Source organism: Pezoporus flaviventris, unplaced genomic scaffold (genome assembly GCF_033815535.1).
Source record: "Pezoporus flaviventris isolate CSIRO_AGI_PZ_B2104156 unplaced genomic scaffold, CSIRO_AGI_Pfla_v1 ptg000036l, whole genome shotgun sequence".
Classification (NCBI taxonomy): Eukaryota; Metazoa; Chordata; class Aves; order Psittaciformes; family Psittacidae; genus Pezoporus; species Pezoporus flaviventris.
Window position 1 is genome coordinate 3,598,158 of NW_026892584.1, and position 23,623 is coordinate 3,621,780.

The window sequence follows — 23,623 nt, forward strand, 5'->3', positions numbered from 1 at the left end:
CTTAATGCATTAAAATGGTCTCAGAATAGTTCATAAAAAATCCAGACTCCACAAACAACAGATAAATGATCATCCCTATCTATTCTAGGTGATCGTACAGAATTACTGGTGCTTGTGCACACCGATGCGTATTCAGTTCCATATCAAGCAGCATAACTGCTTCTTTTCGTTTCTGCTTTTAATGCTTAGCTGACTTCTTTGCTCTTCTGTAACTTTATTTTGCTGGTGTTTTATATCTTCTTTGCTTCTTCATCTGGCTTTCTGCTTCTTGGGATGACTGAAGATCGCATCAGGAGTGTCAGTGCACCAGTGCTAGGTACCGTATCCAAACAAGATGCAACTTTAATGTGAATTAAAGTTGATGTGAATTTTGCTGCTTGCTTTTTTCCTTTCCTCTTCCCTTTCTCTATGAAATAGTAACACCACGTGGGCCATCCACACTGAATTCCTGAAGTGCAGTGCTGAATGGAAGTAACAGCTTTTGCTGCGTTGCAGTTGGATGGGATTTCTTTTTAAAATACTTATTCCTGCTTTCATTCTGTTCTCACTGAAGTTGACAGAAAAATTCCAACTTTGATGGAGGAGTTACGGTGTTAAGAATAGGCAAGGCAAGAGTCTGAAGAGCCTGCTTCAGTCTGAAGATCTTAAATTAATAAAAATGATGGAATTAAGTACAAACAACTGAACTAACAATACTGGTGTACACAATATTTTATTACTTTCTGTTTGTATCAAATATACAGGCTATGTTTTTTCACCTTCTGAGCATGGGGCTTTTATACATGAAGTTTTCTAGAAGTCTTTCCTTTTTTGTGTTCTGCATTTAAACGTTAGTTTCCCAGATAACAACTTTGTTAACAGTCTGTATAAAATGTTTATATATATTGCTGTTCTTAACCCAGGAGACACAGAGAACGTGGATGGTACAGTGGTCTCAGATGACCTTTCACCTCTTTCTTCGGGAACGGATTCAGGCCCACAATCTCCATTGTCTCCAGAAAACAGAAAGAGTCCAAAAGGGATCAAGAAAATCTGGGGAAAGTATGGTCATTTTTTCTTTTAGTTCCATGTAAAAGCATTTTGGCTGAGAATGAATACAGTTCTCGGCAAGAGCTGCAAAAGTAAGATTTAGGAACAGGAGAGAAAGCAGCTGTGTGATTGTACCAGTGTGTCTCTGTGTACATGTGGGTGGTATTGTCTTCAACATTGTGCTGTTGGAAGAAATAAGCTATCATCTTAATGCTAATAATTTAATACGTCACCAGTTCCTTTAGCTATGAAAAATAATATTAAGTTGTTCATTACAGAAAGCATTGGGCAAAAAAATGAGAAAGAACAGAAGAAACAAATAGCAGGGGGACTGAGGGTTACTGTGTTCGATTTTCCTGCTTCAGGACAGCAGACAGTTATTTACAGGTCTGGCTTGCAGGGTGGATCAGTAACTGGATTTAAAAATCAGATGGCTGCTCTGCAGAGCTCTTTTATTTCCTCAGAGTTAGTTCTAGACAGGGTTTGCCTGAATTTCTGCATCTACCATGTGAACTGGGTGGTTGTGGTTTACAGGGAGATTAATACAACTTCTAGTTGTCACTATAGTTTCCATACAACCAAATGTTCTCTGTTGCAAGCTAATACTACTGTTGTGGCACTCTTGTCTTGAAAGAATAAGAAGAACTCAGTCAGGTAACTTCCCTGCAGACGACCTGGGGTTGGCAGAGTTTCGAAGAGGCGGCCTCCGTGCAACAGCTGGGCCTCGGTTGTCCAGATCAAAGGAAACCAAAGGCCAGAAAAGGTAATGGTTCCTCTTTGCCTCTCACAGCATATCACGTGGTATTCTTAAATGTGCTCAACAGCCAGACCCTGCCCTTGTGAAATACGTTTTCCCCAGTGTGCTTCATTACACAACCGGAAAGAATTTGTTTGGTAGAAAATGCATCCTGAGTCACTCCCCATCTGTGCTCCTTCAGCTGCAGGTTGCAGCGCTAGCTGCTGTTAGAGTGTCAAAAAATACACCTTGGTAAAGAACAAGAAAACTAATTTGTCATCATCTCCTGTGGGAATATCTGTAAAGTGCTCAGGATTCAGCAATTCCCATTCTTTTCAAATAGAAATTTACTGCCCCCCCCCCAGTCATTCACAGGCTGAGGCTGGGCAGGCAGATTAACAGGACACTAGTACCACAACCCGTGCTGTGAGAGTGGTTGTTGGCTTTCAGTACTGCACAAGCCAAAGCACGGTAACAAACGTGTGCTGCAGTACTGCCCCTGGCGCACAATCAGCTTTCTGACGCTAACCATTATCCTGTTCTTCAAGATTTTCCACACATTTCTTGTGCTTTTCAGTGACTACAATGCTCCATTTGCTCAGTGGAGCACTGAAAGAGTTTGTAACTGGCTTGAGGACTTCGGTCTTGGTCAGTACGTCATATTTGCACGGCAGTGGGTGACTTCAGGTCATATGCTGTTGACTGCGACACCTCAGGACATGGAAAAGGTAATATTCTATAACTGTTTCCCTCTAGCAGCCATACATATTGATTCCGTACAACCAGGCTTCTTCAAACAATTGGCAGCTTTACCGTATTGATATGTAGTATCAATAGTTGCAGATACCTAATGAGATGAAAAGAGCAAGAGACAAGGCAAAATATTTGTTAATGGTTATTATTGCAGGAAATGGGAATAAAGCATCCACTGCACAGGAAGAAATTAGTTTTGGCCATTAAATCAATAAATGCAAAACAAGATGAGAAGTCTGCACAGCTTGATCATATCTGGGTGACACGTAAGTGTTTGAACTGGACTGGTTTGGAAAGCAATTTCCCTCACACCTACTGAAGGGCTGCCCAGTATGTGTTTAAGTAGTTACCGGGTATCTTTTTAAGAGCACAAAGTTTTAACATGGTAGAATGATGATTTTGTGTTGTTTTTGACATCCAAATATACAGCCCTACAGTACAATCTTCCAAGGGGAACTCTGTCACTAGACTGAGCCCCCACATTTACTTCCCTGCAATCTCTCACACACTGTGTGTAGAATATCACGGGGGTATTGTGGATGGAACTGTTTGATGGGAATGCTTTCAGGCTTCTGGGGAGAGGCTGATCTTTGGAAGGGTGAACAGGTAGAAGGAGCTAACTGAATGCCTCAGAAGAAGCCAGCCAAGACAGGAAGGGGAGAAGGGCTTCATTCTCACTTATCTGGATTTGGGTACACTGTTGTTCCTCTACCTGCAGGATGGCTCGATGACATTGGTTTACCTCAGTACAAAGACCAGTTTCATGAAGCCAGAGTGGATGGGAGAATGTTGCAGTACTTAACTGTGGTAAGCTAAAAATCCTTTTTCCCTCAGTTTAACCAAATTTAACTTCAGAATAAGCAAAGAACTTTACAATTTTCCTTTGAATGTGAGCACTTAAAGAATTTTTTGCAAGATGGAAATAGTGCCCATAGTAGCTCATTTGTGTTGTCTGATGCATAATTACTGTTCCTAAGGTACACAAAATAAGTCACAGGATATGCTATAGCTAACTTCCACAGTCTTTCTTTCAGTGCCATGTATCACACCATGATTACAGGTAAAAATGACTTATTTTACATGCAGCTTCAGGAGTTCATTGTTCTCCTCACCAAGTTAGTTAGCAATATTAAATAAGCTAAAGATAAGCAGCAAATCCAGTAAATGGTACAGCTCCAATCACATGAGCAGCACCACACATAGCCACTGTGTTTTCTTACAGCTGGTAATTGTTTTTGTTAACTGTGCTATGAAAAAAAATGCCTAATATAGCTGGTTTCAGAAGTACAGCCTCGTCTCTAGGTAAAACTACATAGCAAGCTTAACGTCTTTCTTCCTGGGGAAAGTACCTGTTCTGGTATGTATTCTTTGCCACTTAAAGGGCTCTCCCCTTCACAGAACGACCTTCTCTTTCTGAAAGTCACCAGTCAGCTGCATCACCTGAGTATTAAATGTGCCATTCATGTGCTGCACATCAACGGTTTCAACCCCCACTGTCTACGCAGGAGACCAGTTGAAGAGGTAAGAGTGCAAGGATACAGTAGAATCACTGCTAATAGGGAGTTGCGCCTAAAGCAGTAGTTATGCTGCTTGCTTTCCCGCTCGGAATGTAACATGTACTCACCAATAATAGAATCTCAGAATCATAGAATAGTTAGGGTTGGAAAAGACCTTAAGACCATCTAGTTCCAATCCCCCTCCCATGGGCCTGGACACCTCACACTAAACCATGCCACCCAAGGCTCCGTCCAACCTGGCCTTGAACACTGCCAGGATGAGGCATTAAGAAAAATCTACTGAGTCCTAAAGTGCTTGAGCCACTTACTAGCTGATCTCATGCACTTCCCTTGATAGATCATTGTTTAGAAGTTAATTCAACTTCTGAGATAGATAGTAATTTGGAATGTTTTTTCTTTGCCTCTCCTAATTTTTAACTCTCAAAGACTGTAAGGTTTTTGCCTTACCTGGTTAGCCGTATTCATTTTGTATTACAACCTGACAATAAGTCACCGTAATTTGTTCATTTAGTATTAAAGCCTGACAATAATATTGTTCTCAAAATGCTCCCTTTTTTATACCTGGTGTCTGTGGTCTCTACTGTTATATTACTTGATGCAATGTATGGGGCTTCAGCTTGATCCAGAACAATACCTTAGAATCTAGGGAAAAAACGCTGCTCTTTCTTTGAAGGAGAGGAGGAGCAATGGTTTTATGTGAACTAAGGGCACATGTTGTGAATGCGCAGTGATAATACAGGCTACAGTGTCAGCATGACCTCTGGTTACTTCAGCAGAGTAACGGTTCACCGTCTGAAGTTGTTCAGTGGTCCAACCACAGAGTGATGGAATGGCTCAGATCAGTCGACCTGGCAGAATACGCACCGAACCTTCGAGGAAGTGGAGTGCATGGTGCCCTGATTGTAAGACTTCTTCACATTTAACATTTTACTACACATCCACTGAAAACTGACAGACTGTAACATAAAACATGTTTTACCTGGTGTTTGTCCAGCTGGAGGAAACAGCTTTATCTGTGATACAACAGCATGATCAGGCCTTGTAAAGTGCCTATTTGATCCATGAGTCTTAATTTTATAAAGGAAAGCTAAAATAAAAAGGAACTGCTAAAACAAGTTTTATAATGAAAGGTGAGCTGTGCATGAGTGTCTAACAGCAGTACATTAAAAAGCAAACCAACCAAAATCCAAACTGTACCGTGGGAAAGTTACTTATTTAATAAAGAATCATCAAGTGTTTCTTGGAGTGGTATTACTAGAATTCTGTGCCACAGTAAATGATGTCCTGAACTCACAGCAGTCTTGCTGGCAGTCAGGAATGATGGGGTTTAATTCCAAATATTCAGAACTGTTTGCAGCTTAATAAAGTCACACTTCTGAAATACCGATTCTAGTGCTGTAGAAATTCTGCAAAAATGAAACAGAAAAATATGTGCTATTTTGTCAGTTTATACTCTAGGGCAGAAAATTCTGAAAACTCATGCAATCCAATCAAATATAAGGTTTGCTGATAAATATAAATACAATCAAGTTCTCAGCTCTTAGTGTCCACATTCATGTATTTCCCATTCAAACCCTAGTGAGTATTGTATGAGTGAGTTATAAAAGGCCTAATGTAGACAGCTTAGCAATGACAAATTCCTCTGACAAGTACTGTAATGGCTTATTATTGCAAATATTTAACCATGTAAAAATCCCTATTCTGCCAATATTTTAACAGCTTCTGGAGCCTCGCTTCAATGGTGACACACTGGCGATGCTGCTGAATATTCCCCCTCAGAAGACTCTGCTGCGGCGCCACCTGACGACCAATTTCAACGTATTAATTGGACCAGAGGCTCAACAAGAAAAGAGAGAAATAACAGAGTCCACAGCATACACACCTCTGACCACCACCGCCAAAGTCCGGGTATGTCCTGCTTTCAAAAGGGAAGTACTTGGGAATTTCAGACTTCCTCTCTCCTGTCTTGTAGAGAAAATAAGGAACAAATATGGGCCAGGGAGAGGTCAGCTCTAGAAGGAGTAGTGTTATGTTTTCCTTAATTCTAGATACTGAAGCATTTAATTTATATTTATCTGTTTAAATCAGCTCCTGAAATAATCATGCAATCCCACTGTCTCTTTTTACCTTCCATCTTTTCTTAGAAGGAACACTACCTAAATGTACTTAACATCAACTATAAATAACTCTGGCTTTAAAACCAAATTGATTTAATTCAGAATCTACATACTTCAAGGACTACAGTGGTATAGCAATAGATAGAAAAAAAGAAAAAAGAGGTTGTTGAATGTTTAAAGGGCAACCTTATTTTTCTTGTTCAAAACTTACTTACTCTGTTGTCTTCTTGTTTTAGCCAAAGAAACTTGGATTTTCACATTTTGGAAATTTAAGGAAAAAGAAATTTGATGAATCAACAGACTACATTTGTCCTATGGATACAAACCCAGGTGCTACAAATGGTTCTCAGAAAAACTATGGTGGATACAAAGGCCTTAGTCCCATCACTGACAGGGAGCTGGATCAGGTGGGACAGACAGACTGATGCCATTCTCATCTCATCTCATCCTCTCCATGCATTCCAAAGCTTGCAAATAACCAAACGTTAGCATGTAACAAAGTATTTGCTGCATCCGCATGAACTTTTACTGAGAAAGTACTGGCGGTGGACACTAAAAAGAGTTCTGTCCTAAGAATGTCAGGTTAATTTTTTTAATCAATGTCATATAAACTCATCTATCTTCAAGCCCTTTTTCAGGTATATGACACCTTTACACTACGACGATTAATGTATTTTGACAATTAAGGTGGTGGTGGCAGGAAACACACGACTTGTACTTCTAGCTTTCATAATCTCAATATGGCACACTATTTTTTGCCTGATCTTTATGGGTGGTTTTTAAATGTAATAAAGTTTTTTGGACTCATTTGTACAAAGGTATCAAGTTGTTATATATTAAACAACAAGTGGACTGTATATTTTTAATGGACATTATTCAAAGAATCCAACTGAATTTTTCTTTCATTATGTACAGCAGGGAGTAGTTTTGCTTAGAAGAGGTGTATGTGAAAACAATACATAGAACAAGACTATTAATAAACCAGTACTGAAATAATTCACTTTTCTTATGTAGTAGTGAACTTGTGTATGAAACTCTCCAGACATCACACAGACTAATGAGGAAGACGAAAACCCATCAAATTTTATTCAACTTTGCTGTTGTGTAAAGGGATGTAAACCCTGAAAAATGGAGCTCGTGGAGCCTTGTGTGAACTTCATCAACACACAAGAGCCAGACGGGGCAGCTGGGGTGAACTGCCCTATCTCAGTGGTGCCTGACATGAGATAGATAAAAGCAATTTAAGACTGATAAGAGAATGGTCACAAAACTGAAAAGACTAACTGTGAAGGTTATTTTTCATCTGCATGGTTTCCTGCATCTAACATCTCATCATTTGTGTTCTTCACCTAACCATTATCTTTATTAATTGAAAGTTTTACCATAGTAAAACGAAGTACTGTTCCTCAGGAGGGCCAGTACCAGATCCTGAATGTAACTGAGCATGGATTTGTGCTTGCACAGTGAAGAGTTTTGCAAGTGACTGCAGTAACTTTGAGCCAAGAGCTTACACTAAGCAGTTGTTCAGGCAGTACCAAAATCCTGGATTTTCCTCTAGGAGCATGGTCTTTCAATAAAGTGGGACTTCTGAGCATGGAGTCATGCAGGGAAAATCTCAGTTCCCTATAAGTGGTAACCTTTTATCCAAGGGGTAGGTGGGACTGCATCATGAAGGACTCTGCTTCTTGCCTGTCAGAGACAACTGCCAGAAATATAAGAAGTGTTACACCATGAGGAAAACATTATTCTCTATTGACAGTATCAGTTAAGGTTTTTCTTTCCTTCTGCAAATTAAAGCTCAAGTTTCATAAAATCAGTCCATCATCTTGACCAGGATTCACTCTTCCTACAGTTAAATGCGTCTCACATACCTTTTAGCATGGAGGCTTTTTAATGACCGTGCAGAAATCGGAACTTTTAAACGTCCCACAACTTCACTTGTCCAGGCACAGATACCTCCCAAAGATGCAGAGAGTGAATAAAATTGCATGTACTGATTTGAACTCATTCCTGAATACTTTTACAGATGGAACATTCAGAAGGAACAGTAACGCAAATAGGGGCTCTTTCTCAAGGCATAAACCATCTTACGGTATGTACTAATCCATTCTTGTTTTAAAGTAACAAATGTATTCAGCTGGAATTCAGTGCAAGCTGGTCATTGCTGGTGGTAGTTAAGAGTAAGTTAACCTCTTAGAGCCTGGTTGCACATTCACAGTCCAAAACCACACTGCTTATTAATTCCACTAGAAATTAAGTTTCCTTTAAGCCTATTTTTTCATGAACTCCTCTATCTCTTAACTCAATGACAGATATACATCCCCTTAAATGAAAACAATTCTTCGAAGGATTTTTTTAAGTAACCACCATTGAATGCCTCAGTCACAAAGAGATACAGACTAGGAAATTTACATGAGCTAAAAACTCAATGAAAAACAAAATCCCAACTACCACTAATTCCTGACTTAATTAATTAGCAGCTAATTAAAAGGTGGACTGAAAGGTATAATGAAGAATTACATAACATAGCAGAGTAACATGCAACACAAGATCTTTGAGAGAGTCCCCTAAGGCAAACAATAGCTCATTTAAAGCTACATTTAAGAAATTCCTTTTAATTTGATGTGTCTCTAACCCCCTCTGTTGTGAATCTCATCTCACTGCAGTTGGATTTGTTTAACCACAGGCCTCTAAATGAACATGCTTATTCATTCATACCTTGTTTTTTTCAGACGATGTTAAGCCAAGATGAAATGCTGAATGACAGCAGATTTTTAACACCTACCTTTGAAGACTGGAGATGATGTTTCAGTGTGACCAAGAACACTACTAATACCTCATGCCTGTCCAGAGGGGTGGCCAGGAGCAGCTTGATGCTGTCTATGGAAAAGCTTTACCTCTTTTCTGCCAATTACACTTACCACAGAGAATTTAATACTGTCATTGTAGCAATGCGGCACAGGTAACTCTCCTCCACACAATCTTCTTTACTGCATAATGTGAAATAAGTGTTGAGAGAGAATACTCACAGCAGACTCTGGAAAGCTGTCTGGCACCACCCTTTTATTCAGTCATCTTTTACATGGTATGTTTACATACTGTATTTGGAAGATCTTTTGTCATTTTTTTATTTTTATAATTGATTTGTAATGCAGGAATCATTAATACTCTGTTGTACCATGTGAACTAATCAGAGCTACCTAGACATTCAGATGGATGCTGGTGAGTACTGCCTCACCAACTACTACTACAAGCCTGCCAGAGAATGCTTCCCATGAAAGGATTTTAATCTCTCACCCCTTTCATTAGCACATGTCCTGCCCTCTTTTTATCTAAATAAGTAAGTGCAGTGTAGAAAGGGAAGACTAGAACATAATGGCCTTGCTTTTATCAGGATGATGACAAGACAGCATGTTCATAAATCCTGACCCAACTCAAAAAGATGCTGAACAACTCCAGCAGGATATGTGACTTTGAGGCTGCCAGAGAAACTGATGTACTCAAAAGCTGGTGCTTCATTTCACATGATGATTTTTATATGTGCACTGAGCTGGTCACTATCAAGGAGAAATCACAACACCTAATTAATGTAAAATGTAACTTTAAGAAGGGTGTTTGCTGCACTCTGTAGGGTAAGTTCAACAGAATTTCTAGCATGATCTGCTGCCTGGTTTTACATGACAGTTCCTTAATTGGAATGACTGAATGGGCTCTGTCTGTACATTGGCGTTTTGTCCAAAATGGCCAGTACTGATGTACGTGTGCAAGCATCAGGATGTTTATGAGCCTTCTGAACAGTCAAAATGGCTCAGACCAGGTTTTTTGAGCCCCATACCTGGTTGAAACCCAGTGCTGGCTCTCAGGAAGACAGGAATGGTAATAAACCTATTTCTTAATTAAATGTATAGCTGCAAACAGTCCTGAGGACTGCAGATTATAGTAGAAACACTTCTGTAATGTTTGCATGACAACTAACGATGTTGTAAACGATAGAACTGAAAGTAAACAGCACTCTTTTCATTCCGGCTACATCTAGGTTTTCATAGAATACTTTGTTTAGCAATAGGAGACAAACGTTATTGCTTTGTGAAGTGTACAGTGCCACTAAGGAGCATCAGACAAGCACCTTAATAAAATAAATATTTGTTTCTTTAAAACAGATGACAAAAGAGTTGTTGGTATTCTACTGAGCTAGGCAGGACTGCAGCAATGTGAAAGAGGAAAACACAGCCTCTCATTACTCACTTGAGGGGCAGTTCACAGGTGAAGGTGTCTCCTTTACAGCAGCAGTTACTTGTGGCATCAGTTGACATGTGCCTCTTATGTATTAATAAGGAATTAAATTGTTATCTTAGTTAACAGGGAAATAAAAACAGGGGAAATCTCTGGTACTGTCCCAGCTATGCAGCAACGGCTCTTCCAGAGCTGTCAGTGGCACTTGTTAAAGGTGACCTCTTCTGCTCCTCACTCCCTGAGCCTCTCATGAGAGACTCTGCACTGTACAGATTTTAGAAGCTAAACACAATTTTACTGTCCAAAATGGCAAAACCAAAGCAAATTATTTTTCAATCACTTGAACAATGAAATTATAATGGAAAATTCAAAGGAACGAGAAATCAGTCTACACATCAGCCAACTAAAAATGCTTAATAAAAGGTACTGAATGTACCAGTCCAGTACCTCTCCCATCTGACAATGCAATCACCACTAGTAGCCATGTGCTATGGGCATCTGAAATACTTTGTTGGGTTAATTAGCCACCAGACTTGTTACAGCACTACAAATAAGGTAAGCTGCTCTAACAGAGGCAGCCCTAGTATCACTGGGATATTCCAAGCAGATTTTCAGTTTTCTTTTGATGATATATTTATAACTCAGTGTGGTGTTCTGCTAACTTGGCTGTGAATAGTCAATCTATAAAGTTATTGGTATTTTTAAAACATGTATCTAAGTAAGAAATCCTAACTAGCATAACACTGGCATAAATGCTTATATTTTTTGACTGTTATGAATAAATGCTGAGTGTACCTCCATCTCTTTCTGACTGTGGCATGATTCTAACAGAAACACACATGTTGTTGATCTCTTACCTGGGACAGAATCAACAGTATGAAACCCTGTATCTGTCTTTTCATCACTGCTACAGACATAACTGATGAAGTACAAAAAAACCTTTACCTAGTAGATTCCTTTTGTTTTATATGAGTAAAAATATTTAGTAAACACATTGTCTTGGTTTAAACCCAGTCAGGTAACTTGTTCACTCACTCCCAGTGAGTGGTGCCGAGCTGACAACAATCAAGGTCCGTGTCCGTCTCCCCCCCCCCCCCCCCCCCGCACCGGGGCTCTCCCCTTCCCCGCTCCCGGAGGAACGGGGAGGAGGATCGAGAGAGTGCAACTCCTACGGGTTGAGACAAGAACAGTCCAGCAACAAATCACCACCGCTACTATCAGCTAAAACAATGATAAGGGAAAATAACAAGGGAAGAGAATACGATACCACCGGCCAAGAAAGCGAGTTCCACCCGGAAGCCCCTGTCCTTCCGGGTAACTCCCAGTTACCCCCCACCCCGGGCATGACGTGCTGTGGTATGGAATACCTCCCCAGCCAGCCCGGGTCAGGCGCCCCGTCTCTGCTTCCTCACAGCTTCCCCTCCTTCCTGGCAGAGCATGAGCCTCACAGAGTCCTTGGTCAGGGTAAACATCACTTAGCAGCAACCGAAAACATCGGCTTCACCAACACTGTTCTCAAGCTAGAAGTCAAAACACAGCACTGCACCAGTTAACACAAAGGAAAAACATGACTGCTACTGCTGAACCCAGGACACACATTCATTAGCCCCTGACATCACAAGTCTTCTGACTCAGAGATCTGCCAGACCTTGAAACAACTGCAGGATAAACTAATTCCTGGAGACGAACATGCAGTGCAGTACTTCAGGAGCTGAAGGCTAAGAATTAAACGCTGTGTATGTGGTAAAAACACTAACATGATTATCTAAGTATAAGATCACCTCAGCATAGCTTACAATAGAAAGTAAGAAACAATGTTTTCTTGTAAGCAAAGGAGATTTCTGAAGCTGCCAGAAGAGCAAGCAGTGCATGTAGGGAATGACATTCAAATGGAACCACAACAGTAGTCATGTCTGTATATGTAGCCCAGAACTTCTCTATGCATTTGACAGTGATTTAGCTAAGGCTGTTAGAAGACAGCATGAAGTTATTTTAATCTTCCCAAATAAATTTCACACTAGTGAGAATTTCTGTTACAATAATAGGCAATTTGCGTGTTGCCCAAACTCTATTCACTTCTTCAATAACATAGTCTCTGGTATTTCAGTTTGTTAGTCCTGGGAAAGGGTTTAAAGCAGCATGAAAAAAACAAAGGGGAGGAAAATAGACTGTTCTTTGTACTGTCCTCCCCAGGATTTCCTAAATTAATTACCTGCAGAGCACAGTCAAACCATGCCAGTCCTGCTTCACAGACCTCTCCCAAATTCCATACCCATGTCAACAAACAAGTGGTTTTATCTCTGTCCTACCTCTCCAATTACTCTTAATTGTTTTGTTCCTCAGTACTAACATTTCATACTAACTTAAGAGGTTAAACTAAGTTACTTCCACACAATTCAAGATGATCTCTCAATTTCTTAAAATATGCAAAGGCAATTGTGAAGTTATAAACCACAGGAATTCTTTTAAGTTGTTAAGAAACACACACACAAAAAAAACACTGCAGTTACATACCAGTTGTTCCTGTAGGAAAACACACAGTACTTAGGAAAAAGTATCAGATGACATCAGCATTAATAAGAAAATGTACTGCTCTTGGGATAGCCAAGTTTGTCCAGGTTGGGCTGACAGGCAAACTGAATCATGGGTGGTGGCCCACATAGGAGAATGAGTGTCTCACTGCCAGGGGGAGGGAGGTGGCTTTGAATCATCTCTGCAGTGATGAAGCCAGAACTGTACTTCCAATCTGAAACAGAGAGATTAAACTTTTAATATGAATCGCTAAACAGTTTGAAGCCTTCTAAAACTGCCTGTGTTGTACTTGCAAAGTAGCTGTAGAATCAGTGAGGTTAAGCTACTATCACTGTGCAAGCCAAAAGAGGGTTAAATCTCTCAGTGAGCTCAAACATAGTGGTCCCCTTCCACAGGAACAAGTAGCATATGGGTAACAAGGATCTCATTGATAAGACATGGAAGTTCTCAATAAATGATAGATTTAAAAGAAATTAGACAGCAGGTAGGAATAAACAGGAAGAGTAAATTAAATTAGCTTTTCTCCAGTGAAGAGAGGTCACCTGGGACAGTTGTGCAGGGAGAAAGGTTGAGACCTGTGCCATCCAACACATGAAAAAATCCAAAAATAGAAAAGAGATCGAGCGATGAGGTGACAAAGTTAGATGATGACAAAAGTCCTCCTGTGTAAAGGGCTAAGAAAAAAGAAGAGGAAAGAAATGCTAAATTATCTTAAGCAGTAATATTACTGAAATTGAACGCATCTGCCATTCAAAGTGAGCCAAGTAGGGAAAATAATCCTGCCTTCACATAAAAAAAGTACATGCTTTAAGATCATCAGGAAAAAGATATTGCTGTTATGAAAACAGCAGTAATCAAAAGGCATGTAAAATCTTATGGAGTATCAGGTAAGGGAAAGTAAAAATTGAGTTTGCCTGCATCTTGACTGGCACTGTTCAGTGCTGAGCTGCTCAGCTTAAAAAGGGACACAGCAGAGCTGGAAAAGATAGTCGGAACAAGGATGAGCAAAGGTACATAATCACTGCTGCATGGGGAGACCAGCAGCTGTCAGTGTACAGGAGATGGGGCAGCAGGCGCAACTGATGTTGGTTTTTTGTTGTTGTTGTTTTTTACAGATGTCTGTAAAATTAGTAATGTGAAGACAGTACATAGGCACCTATTCATACTCTTCCAACACATGAGTTAGGAGGCAAATGCAAACCAGAGGATGTCATTCTTCACACAAAAGTGCTAATCCTGTGGAACCACTAATGAACAGACTGCCAAAAACCTCAGGTGGGCTCCAAATGAGACATGCTAAGTTCTTACAGAAGTAGTCCACTGAGTGTTACTGTAGCTGTAGTTGGCTCAGAACTGAGAAATATGAAAGACTGGAAGAGTACCAAGACATTTTCTGGCCTTCTACTCATGGCTGTTGCTGACATCAGGCACAGAACTTCAATCTGACTCAGTTTGGCTCTCATGTGTGTTAAATAAAAGCTCAGATCACTTACAACAGCAGCAAACATGACTACCCAAGTGTCTGAAAAGATTCAGTAAATTCAACCTCTCCCTCCATTTCCAATTCATTGCTACACCAGCCTACAGTTAATGCCTTTATCTATACACATGGCAGCTGTTTGTTTTACCAGAATCTAATCTAGAGCTGCTGCAAAACAAAGATGTGCCTGTACTTTTTACAGGTATTAAGCAATTTAATGCCTACAAAATGCTAACATAACCTGACTGGAGCAATAGCTCAAAACAGGGCTGTAACTTTTAAAAGTCCCCAAAACTGGCACCTCCCAGAATACATCAAAAGATCCACGGAATAACTTGTCTGACATAAGAGGAGTTAATTTTAGTTCACTTTCTAAGACCCACCTGGTTTAGATCACTATTCAAAAGAGGTGTTTTGGTAAGACTTCTTTCTGAGGGGCATCTTTGTCATTTAGAAGTGCAAAACAAGAGGAATTGGTATTATACTAATGATCTCTTGAACACAAGTGAAACGGTGATCAGCAAACACACTTCCAGTGTGTACCAGCAGCTTACCTTGTGGAGGTCTGTCCAGTGTATACCAAAACGTGAACTGATCAGGATGCCTCTTAGCAATGTCTTCTAGCTCAGCTCTCAGTAATATATCTTTCTCTGTCTGCAAAATGAGACCGCAGTTTAGGTCCAACCCACCTCAAGGTGCCCTCTAAGGTGAGCTCACCTGGCATTCTACAGGACAAAGGCAGTAATAACTCATTCAAACAAAAAACAAGTGGGTTCTCCCCCCCCCCCCCCCCCATGCACAAAAGCTATTATCATTAAAGGCTTCTGTAAATTCAGATTAGGAACAACAACCTATGAGACTTAATAGCCACCTAAACACTGACTTAAAGATGGCAATTTTAACAACTTTTAAATTCAAGGTAAAAAAATCAGAATTAGCTGACTTTGTTTCTGAGCCTGGCAAATGTGGCCCTGTGTACCAGCATGGTGATGGTTAACTGCAGAAACAGACTAACCAAACTAAATTTTCCCGTGGAATCAGCAAAGGAGTAAAATGAGTAGAGGGATCAGGATCTGTTCACAGTATTTATTCCCTAATATAGGACTTAGGGAGTACAAGTGAAACTATAAGGAGCGATCTTCAAAACAAATAGAAGATGATCATGCGAACTGTGAGAGCACCATGCAAGTACTTATAAAGGGTCTTATGGTTCATTTTTTTATTCAGTTTCTCTTTAAATTGCTTTACTCGAAGACATTATATTAAGACCTTAAATATTAACCATCTCCTGCTCCTCCCCATGCTGATCATTTTTAAATGTCCCATCTGAGATAAAATTTTCTCATAAATGGTTGGGTGAAATTCACGAATCCAAGGACACTGGAAGAGTACTAAACATGCAAAGCAGAACTTTCTCCAGGGGTCAATGGCCATCACTTCAGAAAGCTCAGAGGCCAGCAGAGAAGGTAGGCCATTAAAGAAGGACAAACAGATGAGTCAGTACACTCACCTGATTAGCAAAAAGAAGATAACATTTAGTGGAGTCCTTGGGATCACTTGTGATCCGACGAATCAGCTGCAACATCGGAGTTATTCCTGTTAAAAAACAGAGTGGTTAAAAACTGGGTACTTCTTTCTGTAGCTGCAGTTTCAGTATTAAAGCTGCCTTCCATCAGTCTTCAGTGGAAGCTTAGTCTGCACAGGGACAAATGCAGAGCTTGGGGGATTCTACTATTACAAATAGTCTAAAAAAACCCACCCAACCAATCCAAGCCCACAGTACTTCTATCTGGGGCTTTCCTCTTCAGCATTCTCTATCACATACAGCCCTTTTGCCTCCAAGATATTCTCCTAAAACATTTTTGGTGATTGAGGCTGATGCTCAGAGAGACAGTGACTTCTCTGAGGACACGCTGTAAATCAAGATTAAAACTCTGAAGTTTCTAGCTCCCAGGACTGAGCTCAAGCCACTGGAAAGCGTCAGAGTTGCTAGGAAAAGAAATACAGGTGTAAGTGCTCTGCTGCTGAGGTACCATGTTTGATACTTCTCACACACACCCATAAAGATATTTGCTCTCTAGACATTCCTCAGGATGTGAATAGTTTTACCTGTTCCTCCAGCTATCATCCCAAGATGTTTTGCAAACTTCTTCTCTGCTTCAGACTTCTTATGAGGCTTGATAAGAAAGGTACCTAGAAGAAATATTCAAAACCTATAGGTATATCAACTCCAAAACAAACATGGATTGCTATACGCTAGCTATTAGGACAGAACTGGAAATGCTGAATGGACTCACCACAGCAGTGAGCACAAAGAGTTAAAAACCTCTTTGTCCCTAAAAACTCCAGTCTTTGAACAACTGATCTACTCCTTCCCTGCTGTACAACACCATTCATAATAAACTCCAGGATTCCCACATAGAATCATAGGATGGTTTGGGTTGGAAAGGACCTTAAGATCATCTAGTTCCAAACCCCCTGCCATGGGCAGGGACGCCTCACCCTAGACCATGTCACCCAAAGCCCTGTCCACCCTGGCCTTGAACACTGCCAGGGATGGAGCATTCACCACCTCTGTGGGTAACCACCCTCACAGGAAAGAACTTCTTCCTTATACCTAACCCAAATTTCCCCTGTTTAAGTTCAAACCTGTTACCCCTTGTCCTATTGCTACAGTCCCTGAAGAAGAGTCCCACATCATGCCTAAAACACAACTTGGCATCTGTGAATGTTGGTGGTAGCTAAAGGTAACCACAGCCCCTACGACAGAGAAAAAGGTTTAAGACATCTTCATTCTCACTTGCACCATGGATTTCACCATTTGCATGTGTACACTCTCAATGGAGTTGTAATTAAATCAGCATCAAGCAGGAACCCCTGCAAAGATTAGTATTTCATTACTGTAATTCACTTCTAGTCACTGAGATCCCCCATGACACCCGTAGTAAGCTGGGTGACTCCTGCTATCCTGTGAAGAGACCACCTTGGCCATTGCTGCTCTACACCTGGGTACACCATTGCTACCACAGAATTGTGATTGAATTAATCTCCAAGGACCAAGCCAAATGAAAAGCCCATCAAAAGCATTTTATACAAAAAGCACTTGACATATTCCAGTCTTAAGAGATAAGTAACTAGTAACAAGCTTCCCTAGCTACCACTTTTTATAGCAGCCAAAGCAGAGCAGAAAGGAATGTTTGCAAAAAATGCATCGCTTGTTTCCTGAGGTGTAACAGATTCATTAGTATATTACTCATCATGAAAGGTCACGATCCAGAGAAGTACTGAGCACTTATATCCCCCTGAAGTAAGAGTTAAGTGAACAGTCCCTTTCAGCCAGCATCAGTGCAAAATCTTTCACTTGCATCGTGAAAGAAGATTACTTCTCTGAACTCATTTCCTCACAGTCAACAGGTTTAATCGTGAGATGGAGCTGGCTCTCAGTCAGCAGGTTATTCAGTTACAACACTGAGAGTCTCAGTGGGCATTTTAGGCCACAGCCTCCCTTACTTAGTTAAGAAGCATCTGGAACATCTCCCTCCATATGTATAGCTGAGGTATTATTTCCAGTGCAGCCTTCTCACTAGTATAATGCAATAGTGATTTCTCGACATGATATGGTCCCAGGAGTGAGACCAGCTACTCCTCACACAAAGTAAACACAAAGTACTCCTTTCCATCATATGAACTCTGATGGGCTCTTGATCAAGATCAGGAAAGGTGGATTTTCTCTTTTACACTTTTTTAAAAAGAAGGTTTGCTACAAAGTTATCAAGTTTTATAAAACTAAAAATAACCAGCACAAAATCCTCCCGTTTGCTTTCCCACCTTCATGCCACACTACCTGCCCCCTTATAGACAAGGAGCCCATTTGGCCCTCTGAAATCAATAATATCTCCAATCTTCATGTCATTGAGGTACTGGGACATCTTTCCACCTTCTGGAAACTTGGGATGCACATTTTTGTGGTAGACCTGTAAAAGCAATAACTTGCATGATATCACCCACTACCTTTCATGCAGACAGTATTACAAGACTGTAGAACACAGTATTGCAGGTCTGAAATTGAGCATCTGAGAAAGAAACTGAGTTCTTTGCTCCCAGTTACCTGTTGTGCCTTACAACAGGAAGCAGCCAAAATAAGTGAAATGCTCTGTCAGACACATGTCCCCATGCTCTCTACTAACAGCCAGGCTAATAGGAACAGTGGCAGCCAGATTATGTACTGGTGCCCTCACTTCACCACTGCTCCAGCAAGAACCTCATGTTACTCCATTTTTGTAATCACTCCTGAAAACAGCAGCATTGTTGCATCTTCTCAAGCCTTTCCCAGAGACCTGAGCCACGTTATAAGTTTTTCATGTTTCAAAGCACATAGTAAGTATTACGTAGTTAGTAACAATTCACCATACTTGAAGAACAGAGCACACAAAATAGCCCAGATTTTTGCCTAAGGACAAACTCTATCATAGAAAAGAATTAGAGAATCCAGAAGTCCTGGGATCAAATCATCCTGCACTCCCCAGCTTACATGATTTCCCTTTCTTCTGTATCCTATTTTCTTAATCAATAAACACATTAGCAACAACTTCTGACACTTACAGAAATATAATTACAATCTCTCTAGCATCGCCAAAAATTGCAGTTCTTATTGATTTGTTTTCTACTTCCAGCTATTAGCAGTTAGTAGCAGCATAGGCATCTCAAGGGAGAGCGATTTCTATTCATGCATTATCAGTTAAAAGTTAACTAGGGAGGTTCCTGCAGAACTGCCAAGGAAGTGATTCCCTTCTCCATCTACCCTACCTCTGCTGTCTCTCAGTGACATACAGCAGATACACAGGATACAACTCACTAGTCAAGGATAATGTGAAATGAGTTGTCTGCCATGCAGTCACGCTATTGGAAAAACAATCAATCAAAATAAACTCTATACTTTCCTGAAATGAAGTCATTCAAGCTAGCAATTTATCTAAATTAAAGGAAATCAAAATTTACCTTTATAATTAAATCAACATAACCTTTTGTCTCATCACTGGAAACTGGGGTATAGGCTCGAATCACCAGATTCCCATCAATTCTTGCAGAAAGGTAAACATGTTGGCCTGGGGAGAAAGAATTACAATCTCATTATTTATTTTTTCACCCCTGGAAGAAAAGATGGGAGAGAAAAGCAGGTATTGTAAACCATTAAACACAAGCAATGATGGAGAAAGCCTGCACCAAATAAATGCCGTATAAAACATTTAGTCTCTTTTTGCAGCAAAAGTTTCTGGAGCACAGGGTAACTGAGGACAGCTGCTATGTTACAAAGATAAGCCACAAGAAAAGTAGGAAACTTATTATAAAACAGTGATATAGAAAGTTTGTTGCTCATTCTCAAGTGCCCTGTATTTTGGGTTCTGCTGTTCTCACATCTATCAGTGAAGTGCAAGTAAGGGTATACCAGCTCACAAAGGAGTAAGTATTACGGTTTAACAGCAACAGCCTCTCAGGACAAACTTCCCAGAGATTCTGCACCAAGACATCAAGAACAAAGCCTTGGGTCATGCTCCTGCTCGGTAACTCCTACCTCCGTAATGCTGCAGCTGCCATAGCATTGGACACTGCTGTCCACAGACAGCTTTTTGTGCAACCTAATCCTCCAAAACGCAGACTCTAAAAGGCACCCTTTTAACCTGCTGATTAAAAGAACTGAAACTCCTTGGCAAGAGTAATCTCCTCAGCCAGACAGCACTGATCGACATTGCTGCATGGAAAAACAAAAGCAGGAACAGTGCTGGCAGAAAACACTTCAATTTCTAGCCAAATGATCCTGGTAAAAAAAGCAGAAAGCAGGAATCTCCCAGAAAGTAATCTGGCACATACAGTTTCAGGATCTTACTCCTGAATTTTTAAGAATACAGTCTGGATAAACACAAGCGCTTGGGGGCAGTTCTCAATTCATTTATCATTTGTCTAGTTAGTGCAGACAGTTCAATTACACTTTCCCATACAAGCCAGATAAGAACCTGGAGAAAGACTGCTGCCCTTGACAGGCAGGATGCAAAAGAAGGCTGTGCTTGCAGCACGGCATGCATGGACAAACCCTGATACCTGCCATAGAGCACGGGAAACTGTGAAAACATAGTACAAAACAAACAGGGCAACATCTGCAGATCAGAAAGGGAGACTTTCCCCGCACAGACTGCCACGAATTCAAGGTCCAAGGTTTAATGCCATCAGTTCTGCCGGGTACGGGAAAGAAGACTGACAATCCTAGTCTGAAATGAACTTCTTGCTACAGAAAGCAAGAGGAAGCTAGACGCATATGTATGTAAACCAAAGGTAAGCGCATGAACGGAAAAGCTTCCGAGTATTTCAGCATCTTCTATGTAGAGTAGTTGTATTTTCCCCTTTGCTCTGCACAGAATAGTTACAAGCTTCCAGGCAGAGTTGTTCTCATTCTCATTTACAAGTGCAACTGTATTTGCCAAAAGCCTGAGGGCAGTCACCAATAAAGTGAGGGTACTAGATGGAAGTAGAATGCGAATAAGAAATAAGAAAAAACTTTGACAGATACCATTCTTGCTTATATCCTCACTGGTGATGAACTCCACCACACCCAGTTCAGTTTCACTGCTCTTGTTCTAAACTACACCACACAATTTCACACAAGCACACAAAAGATCAGAAACACAACCCCTTGGGAAATCTGGCATTTCTCTCTGACACAGCAGCATTCAGATGCAGCTTTTAACTCCTTGCTTTGCTGAGCCTTAATTTTCCAAACAGTCAGAACTCCCAGGACAATTATAACTCCTAAACCCAAAAAATATATGTAATGATGTGGTTTCAGTGCTTACCTACAGGTAATCCTAATTTATGATCTGGAGAAGGCAGCCCAAATCGGAATTTCTTAGTATCATGACTAATTTCCTAAAAAAAAAAAAAACAAAGCAAATGAAATCGGAGTGAGGTCAACATCACCACTGCTTTGAATTTCAAACTCTACTCAACACAATGCACTTTAGTAAGCCTGTTCTTGGCTAGCACACAAGCCAAATGCTAGGAATGGAAGCAGAAATGGCTTTGGAAAATCAAGTTTAAATAGATCAGAAGTTTCTAAGCGGTCTTTTCCTCTTTAATTCCACAAGGAGCGTCTTCCTGTCTTCGCAATCCCGACAGAGCCTTTACATAAAGAGAATCTGGAAACTCTCCATCGCCCAAGGCCAATGAGCGCATTTCATCATCTGTGGCCAAAGATCAGGCAAGTCACTACGCGCCTCAACACTGGCTGTCAGGGTTACCTCTTGCTGATGAGTCACGCTGGGCAGAAATTAAGGGAGAAACGCAGCTCCAAAGTAGGACTTACATACACAAAGACATGAGTCTACCCTCCTCTTGGAACAAGTGTAACACGGTAGCGTTGGCACCAACGCTTTCCAGGATCCTGCTCTGCCCACAAGAACCATTGCAGTGCAGAGGGGCAGCGCAAGACATACCGCCCCTCACACCCTCCGGCTGAGGCGCCAACCTCCCATCACACTGCCCCGAGCCCACGGACCGAGCGCCCCCCAGACCGACGCACAGGGATGGGAAGGGACCCAGCAGGACCCCCTACGGCTGGGCCCCAGGGAGGGGGTTCAGGCATTCGCCCGCTCCGGTCACCTCCTTCTCCACCAGCCGCAGAGGGTATTTAGCGAGCGGGTCCTGCAGGGTGACGAGGCCGCCGTCCCTCCGCCGCGTGTTTCTGAGCAGCAGCAGCAGCAGGGCGGATGCAGCTACCACGGCCACGGCGATAGCCACAGGGGCACCCTGTAAGGAGAAGGGCAGGCGGTGAAGGGCGCAGCCCGGCCCCCGGCCCCCGGCCCCGGGCCGCATGCCTCCCGGCCCCTTACCGCCAGCGCCTCCATTGCAGCTCCCGGCGAGCAGGCACCTCGCCACCTGCGTCCTCTACCCGCCGCCACGGCCCGCCCCGCCCACCGAGCTTAGCCACAGCGCCGGTAGCTACAGCGCCCCCCAGCGGGGCAGGGCGGGGTTGGGACCGGGACCTCAGCACTGGATAGGCAAGGCCGGATCGAAACCGCGCTCCTCCCACAGCCCGCGCTGGAACGGGTTTCCCCGGTCTGGATTCCTGTTTGAAGTGTGTTTTGTAAAGCTAAAGCACGTTTAGAGATAACAGTGGAGTATCTCGCACGCAGACCTTGCTGCCGGGAAGGGCCGCGGGTTCCTCCTAGACAGCATGTGCTGCTTCCCAGGGTGGAAGCACGCACCTCCATGGGCCATCACAAGCGACCAGGCCCACCGTGCACAAAACAGCCACACAATCCGTTACCCTGAGGGGACACTCACTGGCTACAGCCCTTGTTCCTCCTGCGCATTTCCCTACCTCAGTTCTCATTGCCTTCATGTTCAGCAACATAAAACGGTGATGCAAGAATTCTAGTCCTGTGCCAGTTGGCCACAGCGTGTCCTGTAAAACAGCAAAGTTCAAGTCTTACAGGCAGAAATAGCCTGCAACGTTACAATCTAACAGTACAAGGTTCACAGGGGAAGAGGGCATCGCTCATTTTCATCGTCCCTCAAGCCTGCAAAAGGTACAATCCTAACAGAAGGCCATTACGGCTGCACCAATATTACAGGTAAAGACTGCATTACTGTGCCAGTATACCCAGCAAGGTGCACTGCTGGCCTGCTGGGTTTTGCAACTGTGACTTTCTCTTACTTTGTGACAAGCAGCACTAACAAAGTATTTAGTATCTATAGGCTTCAACTGGCTTTCAAGCAAAAAAAAAAAAAAACAAACAAACAAAAAAAAACAAAACAAAACACAAAAGAGACTAAGTATCATTATTACCCTCTTATTACCCTCTACAGAGGGTAGGACAGGATGACACAGTTTGGGACAGCCACAAAGGCAATTAAAAGAAAACACACATCTTTGAAATCCAAGCCTGTGCCACAAGGGTCAAAGTAGTTCATCTAAAACAGGAGCATGCCCATATCACACAGATGTCTTTTTCAGGAGGAAGAAAACAAACTGATGAAACCTATGGGGAAGGAAGGAATGCCAGAAATCACATCACAGTCCACCAAGCTGTGGATGGTTAAACAAGGAGAAGACAATAGATCTGTTTCACTAGGTTTTGGAATGCTTGTCATTTATCTGACTTGCAAAAAGACTGAAAGAAAGACATTCAGCTACTGAAGTACTGACTCTGGAAGACCAGAGAATTAATACCTC

At 41.7% G+C, this 23,623-nt stretch overlaps 2 protein-coding genes and 1 long non-coding RNA gene across 3 annotated transcripts in view; 2 read left to right on the plus strand and 1 right to left on the minus strand.

Moving 5' to 3' along the window:
* Window positions 1-9,016, plus strand: part of PPFIBP2 (PPFIA binding protein 2) — an 87,371-nt gene extending 78,355 nt beyond the window's left edge. The window contains exons 18-29 of the mRNA XM_061462882.1: window positions 284-316; window positions 903-1,041; window positions 1,664-1,792; window positions 2,343-2,493; window positions 2,673-2,784; window positions 3,237-3,325; window positions 3,917-4,039; window positions 4,812-4,937; window positions 5,755-5,943; window positions 6,389-6,559; window positions 8,179-8,244; window positions 8,885-9,016. Of these exons, the coding sequence (XP_061318866.1) occupies window positions 284-316; window positions 903-1,041; window positions 1,664-1,792; window positions 2,343-2,493; window positions 2,673-2,784; window positions 3,237-3,325; window positions 3,917-4,039; window positions 4,812-4,937; window positions 5,755-5,943; window positions 6,389-6,559; window positions 8,179-8,244; window positions 8,885-8,956 (1,400 nt within the window). The 3' untranslated portion in view covers window positions 8,957-9,016. The remainder of the gene's footprint in view (window positions 1-283; window positions 317-902; window positions 1,042-1,663; window positions 1,793-2,342; window positions 2,494-2,672; window positions 2,785-3,236; window positions 3,326-3,916; window positions 4,040-4,811; window positions 4,938-5,754; window positions 5,944-6,388; window positions 6,560-8,178; window positions 8,245-8,884) is intronic.
* A 2,326-nt stretch (window positions 9,017-11,342) lies between these two features.
* On the plus strand, window positions 11,343-12,549 carry LOC133274096 (uncharacterized). The gene is made up of 2 exons (XR_009745026.1): window positions 11,343-11,387; window positions 11,992-12,549. It is a non-coding gene; the product is annotated as an uncharacterized LOC133274096 (long non-coding RNA).
* A 337-nt stretch (window positions 12,550-12,886) lies between these two features.
* Window positions 12,887-22,333, minus strand: LOC133274094 (NADH-cytochrome b5 reductase 2). Its single transcript, XM_061462881.1, has 9 exons — window positions 22,278-22,333; window positions 22,048-22,194; window positions 21,243-21,315; window positions 19,396-19,502; window positions 18,242-18,371; window positions 16,507-16,590; window positions 15,908-15,993; window positions 14,952-15,051; window positions 12,887-13,131 (listed from the first exon to the last, which is right to left on the minus strand). The coding sequence occupies exons 1-9, from the start codon at window positions 22,290-22,292 to the stop codon at window positions 12,959-12,961; spliced, it is 915 nt and encodes a 304-aa protein (XP_061318865.1). The 5' UTR covers window positions 22,293-22,333; the 3' UTR covers window positions 12,887-12,958.
* Between the last annotated feature and the right edge of the window lie 1,290 nt (window positions 22,334-23,623).

What these genes read in the sequence shown, in the direction of transcription:
- LOC133274094 (XM_061462881.1), bottom strand. An exon ending in ATGTTGATTTAATTATAAAG is followed by an intron (nt 18,372 to 19,395) that starts GTAAATTTTGAT and finishes TTGCTTTTACAG; the next exon opens with GTCTACCACAAAAATGTGCA. An exon ending in GATGATAGCTGGAGGAACAG is followed by an intron (nt 15,994 to 16,506) that starts GTAAAACTATTC and finishes GTTTTTTAACAG; the next exon opens with GAATAACTCCGATGTTGCAG.